The sequence below is a fragment of the Propithecus coquereli genome, unplaced genomic scaffold (assembly GCF_000956105.1).
Source record: "Propithecus coquereli isolate 6110/MARCELLA unplaced genomic scaffold, Pcoq_1.0 Scaffold155, whole genome shotgun sequence".
Lineage (NCBI taxonomy): Eukaryota > Metazoa > Chordata > Mammalia > Primates > Indriidae > Propithecus > Propithecus coquereli.
Window position 1 is genome coordinate 3,043,702 of NW_012139969.1, and position 13,169 is coordinate 3,056,870.

The 13,169-nt window shown below is 35.4% G+C and overlaps 1 protein-coding gene across 1 annotated transcript in view; it reads right to left on the bottom strand.

Moving 5' to 3' along the window:
* Positions 1-13,169, bottom strand: part of ARIH1 (ariadne RBR E3 ubiquitin protein ligase 1) — a 108,025-nt gene that overhangs the window by 61,956 nt on the left and 32,900 nt on the right. Inside the window, exon 2 of the mRNA XM_012640625.1 lies at positions 2,699-2,766. Coding sequence (XP_012496079.1) covers positions 2,699-2,766 — 68 coding nt within the window. The remainder of the gene's footprint in view (positions 1-2,698; positions 2,767-13,169) is intronic.

The window sequence follows — 13,169 nt, forward strand, 5'->3', positions numbered from 1 at the left end:
AAGAAAGAAATTGCAACCACAAAACAAGAATAAAGTTGTTTAAAAAAATTAAGTTGGACACTGTTAAACAATTCAAGATGGCTAAAAAGCAGAATGGATGCAGAAAGAAAAGCAAGTGAATTAAAAATAAACTTGAGAAGCCAGGTGCAGCAGTTTGTGCCTACAATCCCAGTACTTTAGGAGGCCAGGTCAGGAGGATTGCTTGAAACCAGCCTGGGCAACATAGCAAGACTTTGTCTGTTAAAAAATGAAAAAAATCAGCCGGGTGTGGTGGTGCACACCTGTAGTTCCAGGTACTCAGGAGGCTGAGGAGCTGAGGCAGGAGGATCTCTTGAGCCCAGGAGTTTGAGGCTGCAGTGAGCTGTGACAATGCCACTGTACTCCAGCCTGGGTGACAAAGCATGACCCTGTCTCTTTTTTAAATAAATAGATAGATAGATAGATAAAAAATAAACCTCAGGAATTTTCATAGAACGAAGTACAAAGACAAAGATCGCAAGTACAGAAGTATTTTGGAAGAAGTTAGAAAACCTGGAAAGAGATCCAGAAGTTTCAACATGTGCCTAACAGGAATTCCAGAAAGTATCAAGAGAATGGAGAAAAGGTATGCTGAAGAAATAACAGCTAACAGCTGGTTTTGGTTCCCAAAACCAAAAACATGAGTCCTCAGACTTAATGGGCCTAATTGGTTATGTTTTTAAAACTCACATCTGAAAATATTACAATAAATTTCAAAATATTAAGAGTTTCTCTTATAGGACTCAATGTTTACCACATATGAAACGTGACTTACACAATTACAAGACATATTTCAGAGTAAAATGAATAAATTTCCAAAAAACATAAGCATTCAAGAAACAAATTAGCCAAAAAAAGAAGAAAGTGTTAAGTATATAGATAATGAAAAGCCTTAAAAATCAAATGAAAAATTCAAACATTATGGACTTATCAAGCTGAGCTGGAAAAGAAAAGGACAGAGAAAAAAACTATGCTACAGTTTTTATCTTGTACAGGAGATGGATACTGTAACTAAATATTGTTATAAACTTATAGTTTTAAGTATACATGGGCAAACTGTAAAGGTAACCACTAGAAAAACTGAAACAGAATACATATATAACTTTGAAATTATCAGAGAAAAATCAAAAGAAAATTTTATGAAGTCTACAAAATAAGCAAATAGAAAACATGGTAAATATAAAGCACAACTTAAAATAGCTGTAATTAAATCTAAACATCAATTATCATCAAATGTGAATATGTTAATCTCAGCTATTAAAATACAGTTATAGATTAGTTTTTTAATAAATTTAGATTTTTTAAAAAATTGCCTACATGTTATTTACGAAAGATACACCTAAAACCAAATAACCCAGGAAAGAACATTAGAAAATGGAAAAGATATGCCAAATGCTTAAAGAAAAAAAAAAAGCAGGGCAGTGCTAACAGTAGACCACATAGAATATGAGAAAATCACTAAATAAGACAAAAAGATATTGCATACTGATTTTAAAGACACTATTTAAAGATCCAATTATAAATCTCTAGGTACCCAATAGATTGTCTTCAGAATATACAAAAACTGAAATTACAAAGAGAAACTGAAAAGTTCACACAAAGAAGTTTCACACTTTTAAATTCGCAATTACCACACTTATGTACAATATTTAACTGAAAAACACTTTGGGCCGTGTAGTAAGATATAATTCAGAATGTGTTTATAGAAATATATGAAACAAACTCTGAGTAAGTCTAGTTCACTAAAGGAGTTTCAGAAGTAAATAATAAAAACTCCTATTCCTAGCAGAGGTATCATAAAATAAATTAGCCTAAAAGTAAATGCTACCAAAATGAAGAAACACCACTGTTGGGCACAGTGGCTCACTCCTGTAATCCTAGCATTCTGGGCAGTGGAGGCAGGAGGATCACTTGAGGTCAGGAATTTGAGACCAGTCTGAGCAAGAGTGAAGCCCCATCTCTACAAAAAGTAGAAAAATTAGCCAGGTGTGGTGGCACACGCCTGTAGTCCCAGCTACTTGGGAGCCTGAGGCAGGAGGATCACTTTAGCCCAGGAGTTTGAGGTTGCAGTGAGCTATGATGATGCCACTGCACTCCAGCCTGGGCAACAGAGCAAGACTCTATCTCTGAAACACACACACACACATCCCCAAATAAATAAATTAATTATTAATTAATACAGGGGGACAGAATCCTGCCCTGAAATCAGAGAACCAGTTTAAGCAGCTGGTCTGGTGGTCAAGAAAGCCTGAGTAACTTCTTAATTTTGTTTTAGTGAATAAATGTCATTAATATGCCTGACACAGATTTAAAAGTTTATGAGCAAGAAATCTTTTTAAGTAATTAGAGGAAGATCTTATTCATGTGCTCCAAGAATGTATCAAGTGATTTTTTTCTGATCTGTTTTTAGTTCTTGGTGCCCAAGAGGATATGTGTTTAAGAAACTGAAGCAGAGCAACCCTTCAAATAAATAAGAAACATTAAGTCTGAATTCCCTAATACTAAATTTATTATAAAATTTACAGATGGGAAATACAAGAAATTAAAGCAGTTACTACTTGCATTTTGGTTTGTTCACATACTGGAACATAAATCAATTCTTTACTTGCTTCTTGTAAATTCAGTTCAACAGGCTTTCTGTGTGACTTCTAAGTACAAAGCTGACAACATAGTTCCTTACCTTTCCATTAGCTTCTCTTTATCCCAATTGAAGTGGCTAAGGAGTATTCTTGTGATAGTTGCTGGATTCTAAAGAAGGAGGGAAAAAAAGTCATTTAAAGGTAACAGCACTTCACTGACATTTAGTGAACTTCTAGGACAAATTTAAATTTCCATAATATCCTACCCAAATATCTATTCATAGGATATTTCTTTATTCCCCGAAGGAAATACAAAATTTGAATTATATGATCAAGACTATTTAAAAATAGTCCGCCACACTAATATGTCGGGTTTCTGTAAGAGTCAAAATAAGCCAAAAAGAAATTAAATCAAAAGTAAATTACTGTATTAAATCAGGCATTAATTAAAATTAATTTTTTTGCAATTAAAACTTAACAGACCACCGTATCAGCACACTAAATGTAATCAATAAAACTTCTAGTGCCTAGCTGAGAACAGTGGTGCATGCCTGTAGTCCCAGCTATTTTGGGAAGCTGAGGCAGAAGAATCACTTGAGCCCAAGAGTTCAACCTCATCTCTTTAAAAAATAATAATAATAATAATATTTTCCCCTAATACCTCATACATTAGTTCAAATGGGTCCAAATCATTTCTAAGTCAGAGGGTACTTTGGAGATATTAAACCAAACTGACAAAATATTTATACTATGTAATAATTTATAGTGTGTAATCTTGGGGTTGCTATTTCATTTTGAGAGGGAAAAGCTAACACTGTGAAGTAAGACCAAAGTTTACAGTGCTGTCACAAATATCCCCTTTTCCCATAAGCTTACTCTTTGGGTACAGAATTTTAACTTAAAATGCAATGGGGCCTAAGAGATCAGCAACACCTGACTCATTCAAAGACACTAGAGCTAAGTTACAGGAGCGGAAGTGGAACGAACTCAAACATGGGTCTGTTTATTTGTATTTCGTATATAATTTCACCACATCAAATAACATTTCAAAAAAGATTTCTGTGGACTAAAACTACTTTATTTCACCATAGTTAATTACTGGTTTAGTTAAAGTAATCTTGTATAAAATGTCAAGAAAGAAATCTCTTATCAATTTTCAACAATACCATTTGTCAGAGAAAAATTCACACTAATATACTCCCCTTCCCCCAAAGCCAAGGATGCAGACACTCTCACTAACTCATCATAGCACATTCTGCTATTCTATCTAGGTACTTCTTACTTCTCTGACCCAAACTCTCCCAAGAATCCTTCTTCAACAGCACTCTAGACAGACACCAATAATCTACAAGAGTTAAGATGCAAAAAGAAATCTATTAACTGATCCTACAATGTTTATTTGTCCAAAATATACAGACACTGTTGTCTCCAGTTCTTTCTTCTAAGTCACATTTCTAAATGTGACTTAAAATTTTCTTTTTTTTTTCTTTTTGAGACAGAATCTCGCTCTGTCGCCCAGGCAAGAGTGCAGTGGCATCATCGTATCTCACTGAAACTTCATACTCCTGGGACTCAAGAGATCTTCCTGCCTCAGCCTCCAGAGGACCTGGGACTACAGGTGTGTGCCACCATGCCCAGCTTATTTTTCTAATTTTTGTAGAGATGGGGTCTCACTATTGCTCAGGCTGGTCTCAAATTCCCAAGCTCAAGCCATCCCCACTCCTCGACCTCCCAGAATGGTAGGATTACAGGCGAAAGCCACTGCGACGTGACTGATTTAGAAATTTTAAAAGAACTCTCAGAGATCGGAGATAGGTTTTCACAAGATTTGCCTACAACTGAAATAAAGTCAGAAATTTAGATTTAGCCATGTGTAAGATAACAGCAATAATCCTATCACTTGAGAGACTTAAGTTTGGTGGTATTAACTGGAATTATGTGACTATAACTTTGTGGCATCCAGTACATTATATTCCCCACCACTAGATAGGGTGTTTGGGGAAAAATATTTCAGAAATTATTAAGAGTCTCAACTTGTAAAGAGAGGGAAAAAAAGAGAGAGGAGGGGGAATGATTTGATGTTGCTACTGCCAAACATTGGTTCCAGCCAGTAGTTCCCAAACCTATTATTGGTTTATCGAAAATAACTATGGAAAGTTTTGTTAAAAACAGACCCCCAGGTACCACCCCCATATTTTAACTTAATAGGTTCTGGGCAGGGCCTCCCTGAATGTGTTCATTGCCTTGACATGTAGGACTCTAAAACTAAGAGAACTCCATGCTTCTGGCTGAAGGAATAAAGAAAAGGCCCCTGGGAGCTGAGAAGTATGGGAGAAATCACTGAGAGGAGAGAAATGGAGAAGTAGATCCCCAAATCTGTGTGTGGAACACACCCACAGAAGTATAGGAAAGGCTTTCAGAACAAAACTATGCTATAAATCACTGCCCAGGTCCTAGATTAACTTAAGTGTCAATGAGAGGTGCAAATGCAAACAACACAGCAAAGGCTTTGAAAACTGAATATAATGGAACCAACTGCCTATGTAAAGTGAGAAAGAACTTGCAGGTATAACCTAATGAGGTTGACTTGTCTACTAAAACAAACAAAAATATCTTGGCTGGCGCGGTGGCTCACGCCTGTAATCCTAGCTCTCTGGGAGGCAGAGGCAGGCGGATTGTTTGAGCTCAGGAGTTCGAAACCAGCCTAAGCAAGAGTGAGACCCCGTCTCTACTAAAAATTAGAAAGAAATTAATCAGACAACTAAAAATATATAGAAAAAAAAAAAATTAGCCGGGCATGGTGGCGCATGCCTGTAGTCCCAGCTACTTGGGAGGCTGAGGCAGGAGGATCGCTTGAGCCCAGGCGTTTGAGGTTGCTGTGAGCTAGGCTGACGCCACGGCACTCTAGCTCAGGCAACACAGTGAGACTCTGTCTTAAAAAAAAAATATCTTCAACATTCTCTAAAGGATTTTAACGGGACCCAGCATCTCACAGTATAATATTCAAAATACCTGGGATTGAATCTAAACTACCAGACATAGCAAGAACAAAAAATCTGACCAATTCTCAAAGGAGAAGATAATCAATAGATGCTGACCTGTAGATGACCCAGATATTAGAATTACCAGGCAAAGACTTTTAAAGTAGCTGTCAAAACCATGACCCATTAGGTAAGGGTGAACACCTTAAAAAGAATGAAATAAATTTTCAAAAGAGAAACATAAACTATAAAAAAGAACTAAATGAGAATTTTAGAACTAAACAACACAAAATTCATTGGATAGGATCACAATCAGAAAGGAGATGACAGAGGAGTCAGTGAACTTGAAGATAAATCAACAGAAATTATCCAATCTTCACAACAGAGAAAAAAATGCTTTTTTTTAAAATGAACACTCTAAGGGATATCAAAAAAGATGTAACCAAGAATTCTATAGTCAAAGAAAATATAGTTCAGGAATGAAGACAAAGACATTATCAGACCAAAATAAATAAATAAAGAGCAATGATAAAGAGAATTGCCAGCAGAACTGCTCTAAAATACTTCAAAAAGTCATTTGGGGGAAGGGAAATGATACTAAGGGCAAACTTGGAACTATAGAAAAGAACGAAGAGCAACAGAAATGGTAAATATCTGAGTAAATATTATAGACTATTTTTCTCCTCTTAAATTTTTGAAAACATAAAACTTGAAGTAAAAAACTATAACATGTCATGATGGGGAGGATACAGACATGCATATAGACATGATACATACAACAACCTAATATAAAGGGCCTGGGAAAAAGTAATCTGCATAGTTGTAAGGTTTCTTTGTTTCACTTGGAGTCGTAAAATACTAACTCTAAATAGAATGTGAACAGTTAGATAGTTATATTATAATCCCTACATAATCACTAAAATAATAAGACCAACCACTAAAATAACAAGACCAAGAGATACACCTTTAAAAAAAAAAGCTGGCCTGGCGCAGTGGCCCCTGCTGCTGCTACTCAGGAGGCTGAGGCAAGAGGATCGCCTGAGCTCAAGAGTTTGAGGTTGGCCAGTCGTGGTGGCTCACACCTGTAATCCTAGCACTCTGGGAGGCTGAAGCTGGAGGATCGCTTCAACTCAGGAGTTCGAGACCAGCCTGAGCAAGAGCGAGATCCCATCTCTACTAAAAAATAGACAGAAATTAGCTGGACAACTAAAAATATATAGAAAAATTTAGCCGGGCGTGGTGGCGCATGCCTGTAGTCCCACCTACTCGGGAGGCTGAGGCAGAAGGATCGCTTGAGCCCAGGAGTTTGAGGTTGCTGTGAGCTAGGCTGACACCATAGCACTCTAGTCCAGGCAAGAGAGTGACTCTGTCTCGGGAAAAAAAAAAAAAAGTTTGAGGTTGCAGTGAGCTATGACGACTCCACTGCATTCTAGCAGGAGCAAGAGAGCGAGACTCTCTCTCAAAAAAAAAAAAAAAGTAACCCAAAAGAAGACAGAAAAAGGACAAAGAGAAAAACAATAAAAAAGACTTAAATCCAACCACATTAATAATTACATCAAGTGTCAATATTCAAAACAAGCCATTTGAAAGACAGCAACAGCCAAGTTGTGTCTTTTTTTTTTCTTTTCAAAAAAGGGCAAAACCACATGCTGTCCATAACCCAGTTTGCAGTGTATGAAACATACATATTAAAAGGACGGCTATCGTGCAAACACTAATCAAATGAAGTAGCAGTGGCTATATTACTATCAGACAAAGTAAACTTCAGAAGGGAAATTATCAGTGATAAAGAAAAACTTCACAATGGTAAAAAAGTCAATTCACCAAGAAGACACAACAATCCTAAATATATGCCCCCAAGAACAAAACTTCAAAATAAAGTGAAAACTGATAAAGATAAGAAAAATAAACAAACCACAATTATACTTAGAAATTTCAATACTCTTCTCTCAGTAATCCATTGAACAAGTAGACAGACTACTTGGAAACTTAATCATCTTCTACTAAGTAATTCAAGGGTCAAGGAAGAAATCTCAAAGAAAATTAGATAACTTGAACTGAACAAAATGAAAATACAACATATCAAAATTTGTGGGACACAGTTAACAGTGTTTAGAGAAAAATTTAACACACTAAACACATAAGAAGAAAAGTCTCAGATGCTTCAACAAAACCCACCAACACAAGCAGAAGGAAGGGAATAATAAAGAGCAGAAGTCAAAAAAAAAATCGAAAGCGGAAAAACAAGAAAAACTAAAGCTAGTACTACAGATCAATAAAAGCAGTAAGACTCCAGCAAGGACAGTAAGATAATACTACAAACAATTTTTTGCCCATTAAATTCAACAACTCAGGTGGGGCGCAATGGCTCTTGTGTGTAATTCCAGCACTTTGGGAGGCCGGGAGACTGAGACCAGCCCTCACAACATAGCGAGCGCGACCCCCATCTGCATAAAAAATTTTAAAAATTAGCCAGGCACAGTGGCCTGCACCTGTAGTCTCAGCTACTCAGCAGGCCGAAGCAAGAGGATTGCTTGAGCTCAAGAGTTCGAGGCTGCAGTGAGCTCAGACTGTCCCACTACACTTCAGCATGAGTAACACAGTGAGACCTTAAGTGAGTCTCTTAAGGGGGGAAAAAAAAAACTCAGATGAAAATGGACCAATCTCTTTAAGATGCAAACTACTAAACTACATTAAAGAAAAAAAAGAACACAAATACTCCCATATCTATGAAACAAATTGAATATGTAGTTAAAACCTTCCCACAAAGAAAACTCAAGGTCAAATGGTATCACTGGTAAATTCTACCAATCATTCAAGGAAGGAAAAAATACCAATTCTACACAATCTCTTCCAGAAAACAGAAGAGAAGGGAACACTTTCCAATTCCTATTATAAGATTAGTATCACCCTGATACCAAAATCAGACAAAGACATTACAAGAAAACTACTATATGAACAAAGATGCAAAAATCCTCAACAAAATATTAGAAAATCAAATATAGCAATATACAAAAAGGAAAATTACACCACGACCATGTGGGGTTTATCTCAGGATTGCAAGGCTGGTTAAACATTCAAAAAATCAATTTAACTGACCACACTAAAAGCCTAAAGAAGAAAAACCACAAGATAGGATACATAAAAAACTATGGCTAACACACTTAATGGTGAAAGACTGTATACGTTTCCTCTAAGATCTGAAACAAAGCAAGGATGTCTATTTTCAACACTCCTATTCAACACTGCACTGAAGTATTACAAATGCAATATGGCAAGAAAAAGAAATAAAGGTATAGATAGAGATTAGAAAGGAAAAAATAAAGTTTTTTCTAGTCACAGACGACTGTATGTCCATGCAGAAAATCCCATGGATTTACAAAAAAGTTCCTAGAATAAGTTTAGCAAGGTCTAGAATACAAGGCCAATGTTAAAAAATAAATTAATTAATTAAAAAATCAGCTGTATTTTTATACACTAGCAATGAATAACTGGAAATAAAAAAATTAAAATACCACTTATAATAGTACCAAAATACAAAATATTTAGGTATAAATTTAACAAAATATGTGAAGGATCTGTATGCTAAAAACTGCAAAATTTAAAAAGACCTTAAATGAAGAGATAAGCCATCTTCGTGGACTGGGAGACAACATAATTAAAATGTTAATTCTTCCCAAATTGACTTATAGATTCCACTCAATACCAACCGGAATCCCAGTATTTTTTGCGTAGACACCAAAGTGATTCTAAAATTTATATCAAATAGCAAGAAAAGTAGAATAGCCAAAGTTTGAAAAATTTTGAAAAAGGACATCACCTGATTTCAAAACATACTATAAATACTTGCAGTACTGGCAAAAGGATACACAGATCAAAGGAACAGAACAGAGACCAAAGACAGACCCACATAAATATGACGAACTGATTTTTTACAAAGGTGATAAAACAATTCAATGAGGTTTAAAGTCTTTTCAACAGAAAGTACTAGAATAATTAAGATATCCAGATTTTTAAAATCTACTTTAACTATAGCTCACATTTTATATAAAATCCACAACGGATCACTACCAAATGTAAGTAAGACGATAAAACTTCCAGGGGAGAATCTTTGTGACCTTGAGTTAAGCAAACAGTTGTTAGACACAACATCAAAAGCACAATCCATAAGACAAAACTGACAAATTGGAAATCATCAAAAAGTAAAAAGACACTGTTAAGAGAATGGAAAGATATACCAACAACTAGGAGAAAATATTTGCAAATTATGTATCTGACAAAGGACTTGTACCTAGAATACATATTCTTTTAAATCTCTCAAAACTTAACAACTGAAAACAAAAGCCCACTTTAAAAATGGGTATATTTGATTGCATTTTTATGACACAGTGGAAAGGGTAAAATACAGAGTCTGAGCTGGGCGAGGTGGTTAGTCTCGGCTACTCAGGAAGTTGAGGCAGGAAGATGGCTTGAGCCCAGAATTTTGCGGCTATATGTAGTGCATAATGATTGTGCCTGGGAATAGCCATTGTACTCCAGCCTGGGCAACATAGCTAGACCTTGTCTCTTGAAAAAAATTATAAAGATGGTATAAATCCGTAGCTGCCAGAAATTAAGGGTGGGGGAGGGTCTGATTGAACAAATAGATACAGCAGGAAGAGGAAATGCCGAGGAATGTGAGGGAACTGTTTTGTAAGTTAATTGTGCTGGTGGTTATATTAATACAACCCTAAGCATTTGTCGAAACTCATAGAACTGTATACCCCAGTGTAAGTTTTATTGTATGTAACTTAAAATATAAATTTAAAATGTTAAATTATAAAAGTATTCTAACCTGCACTGGAGCACCTATAGTAGAGTTCTTTTAAAAAGAACAATGAGTGTCAAAAAGGAACACTGAACACAAGGAACACAGATTTGAAAAGACATTTTATATACATTATCTCATTTAATCCTCACAACAATACCTTATGCACAGTAGGCAATATTTGCATTTTAGAGTTGAAGTTAGAAAAGTGACTTGGCCCAAGATAAAATAGGCTAGTAGGATTTGAATGTATGCAGAAATTTTAAAAAGTTTATATATACTTATAGCACCACTCCCTAGAAGGAGTGGTCAAAGGAGATATATCCATCTGTGTGCCACCAAAACTGACAGTTTAGTGGAAAGCCAATCAAGCTCCTGGTTGAAATAAAGAGCTCTTCATTCTTTTCTTACTGTTGTTTGTTATTTTTAGAAGACATAAACAAACAAAAACAGTTTGAGCAAAATCACTATAATTAGAAAACTAATTCTAATACTACAAGCAGTACATTTAACTTTTAGAGGACAGTAAAGCAACCTAAAATCTTACATCTTGTCTAGTTATACACTCTGAATGAGTGACTCCCCATTCTGGCTATGTATTAGAATCTCCTGAGGAACTTTAAAAATATCAGTACTTGGGCTTCATCCCCAGCAATTCTGATTGTCTGGGGTGGGATGTAGGTATGTGCATTTTCACCCGACGTTTTTACCTGAAGCTCCTCCAGACGATACTAACAGGCAGTCAGAATTGGAAACTACTACTCTAAACAATTTCCCACTACAGAGGTTCTGAAAAGTTTATCTGCAGAACTCCTGTATAAATGTAGCAGTGCAGTATTTCAGTAATTTGAAGAAAATTACATTCCAGGGTTACAGCAGCAGTGTTTGCTTTGAAAGTATATCCAAAGTTCTATTTTGCATTTTTAAAAAGTTTGATTAGTGAGTCTGATTATGCCAAATATCCCAGCTGGAGCTTTAACATCAATTGAACCATCATCCATCAACCTTTACCCTTAGATCAAGTGGTTCTGAATTTTATTAGCACAACAGAATCATCTGGGGAGGTTTTAAACAAGCCACACCCCAAGCCAAATGTATCAGAATAAGGGGGAATGGGGACTTGGGCATTACTGTTTTTCAAAAGCTCCCAGGCAATTCCAATAAGCAGTCAACATGGAGAACCACAACTCTAGATGCACCATATACGCACACAGGCCCACATTCAAAAGTGTGGCACAATTCCAGACAGAATCACAACCAAGTTGTTGAATGACATTCCTACGTTTAGCAGAGTGGGAGGCAAGTGCTTTTTTAAAAAATCTCAATAGACAACTTTCTTATTTCAGGAGAAAGCTAAGTAATAGATTAACAGGTCTCATAGAAGGGTAGATGGAACAGTAAAAAACCATTTTTTAACCAAATTAACATATGAAGAAGGTCTCCAAAACCTAGCTTTTTATTAATCTCAGAATTTTATCTGAACTAGATAATAAATAGGTTAGAAATTCATCTCAAAACTCAGTTTGAAGATTTTCCTATATAAAAATAGGCTCATGTTTCTATATTGTTTCTAATTTAATCTACAAGCTCAAGTGAGCTGTTGGACCCAAAATTTAAAGACTATTGTTTTGTAAGGCCTTCTTAAACAATATTAGAAACCCAAAAGCCACAAAGTACAAAAACATCTGTATACTAAGAAATATTTGTAACATCTATAACAAAAGGTAAATAAGCAAATATACATGGCCATAAAAGCCAAATAATCCAATAAAAATGGACAGGTTATGAATTCAGACTACAATCAGCTGAAAAACACAAGAAACTATCCAGCCTCTTTAATACAATGAGTGCTTTAAATCTGTCACAATGACTAAGATCTTAAAAACTGATACTATCTAATGATAAAGGTATGGAAAATGGGTCATACATAATATGTTAGTGAGACGGCAAATTTGGTCAAACCTTTTGTGAGGGTAGTTTGGCAGAAGTGATCAAATTTAAAATGCACATGAAGTAGGAGTTAGAAATTCCACTTCTAGGAACCTACTCAACAACCTATAAATTATGCTGTATCCATACTTGAAATACTATGTAGCCATTAAAAAAATAAAACAGATCTGCCTGTACTGACATGGAAGGATATCCATGAGATACCACTGAGTGGAAAAGAAGAAAAAAAAAAAGCAAGCTATTAAGCAGTGTACCATATTTTATTTGTGTTTTTTAAAAAAAGCATATTTCTATGACATATTGATATCCAAGGAGAAAGTTTAGGAGATATATTAAAGCTGTCCGTGGAAGTTATCATCCCTGAGGACTGGTGTGGGTATAAGGGAAAAGGTGGGGCTTTTAAACTTCATAATCATAAAATAGAAATTTAAGATATTACTTTTATAATAACTATAAACAGTATAGGCCTTGCTACTCAACGTGTGGTTCACAAAATCACAATCACCTGTGAGTTTGTTAGAAATGCAGAATCCTAGGTCCCAACCTATATTTACTGAATCTTCATTTCAACCAGACCCTCAAGTTTCTCACATGATTTGTATGCATATTAAAATTTGAGAAGCACAGATACAAGCTACAGGAAGTAACATTCTGAGAGTTGGTTACAGTGCAACTGTAAAAGGTTTCATTTCCAATTTATCCTTAGATTTCATTAAATACTTGATTTCCTTCTAAGAAATTATTGTGTGTAATTCAGGTATAATTTTTCTTCCCTTTATAAGTATGTAAGTTCATTGAGGGCTTTTTTACTTAAGAGTCACTAAAAGGCTGCAA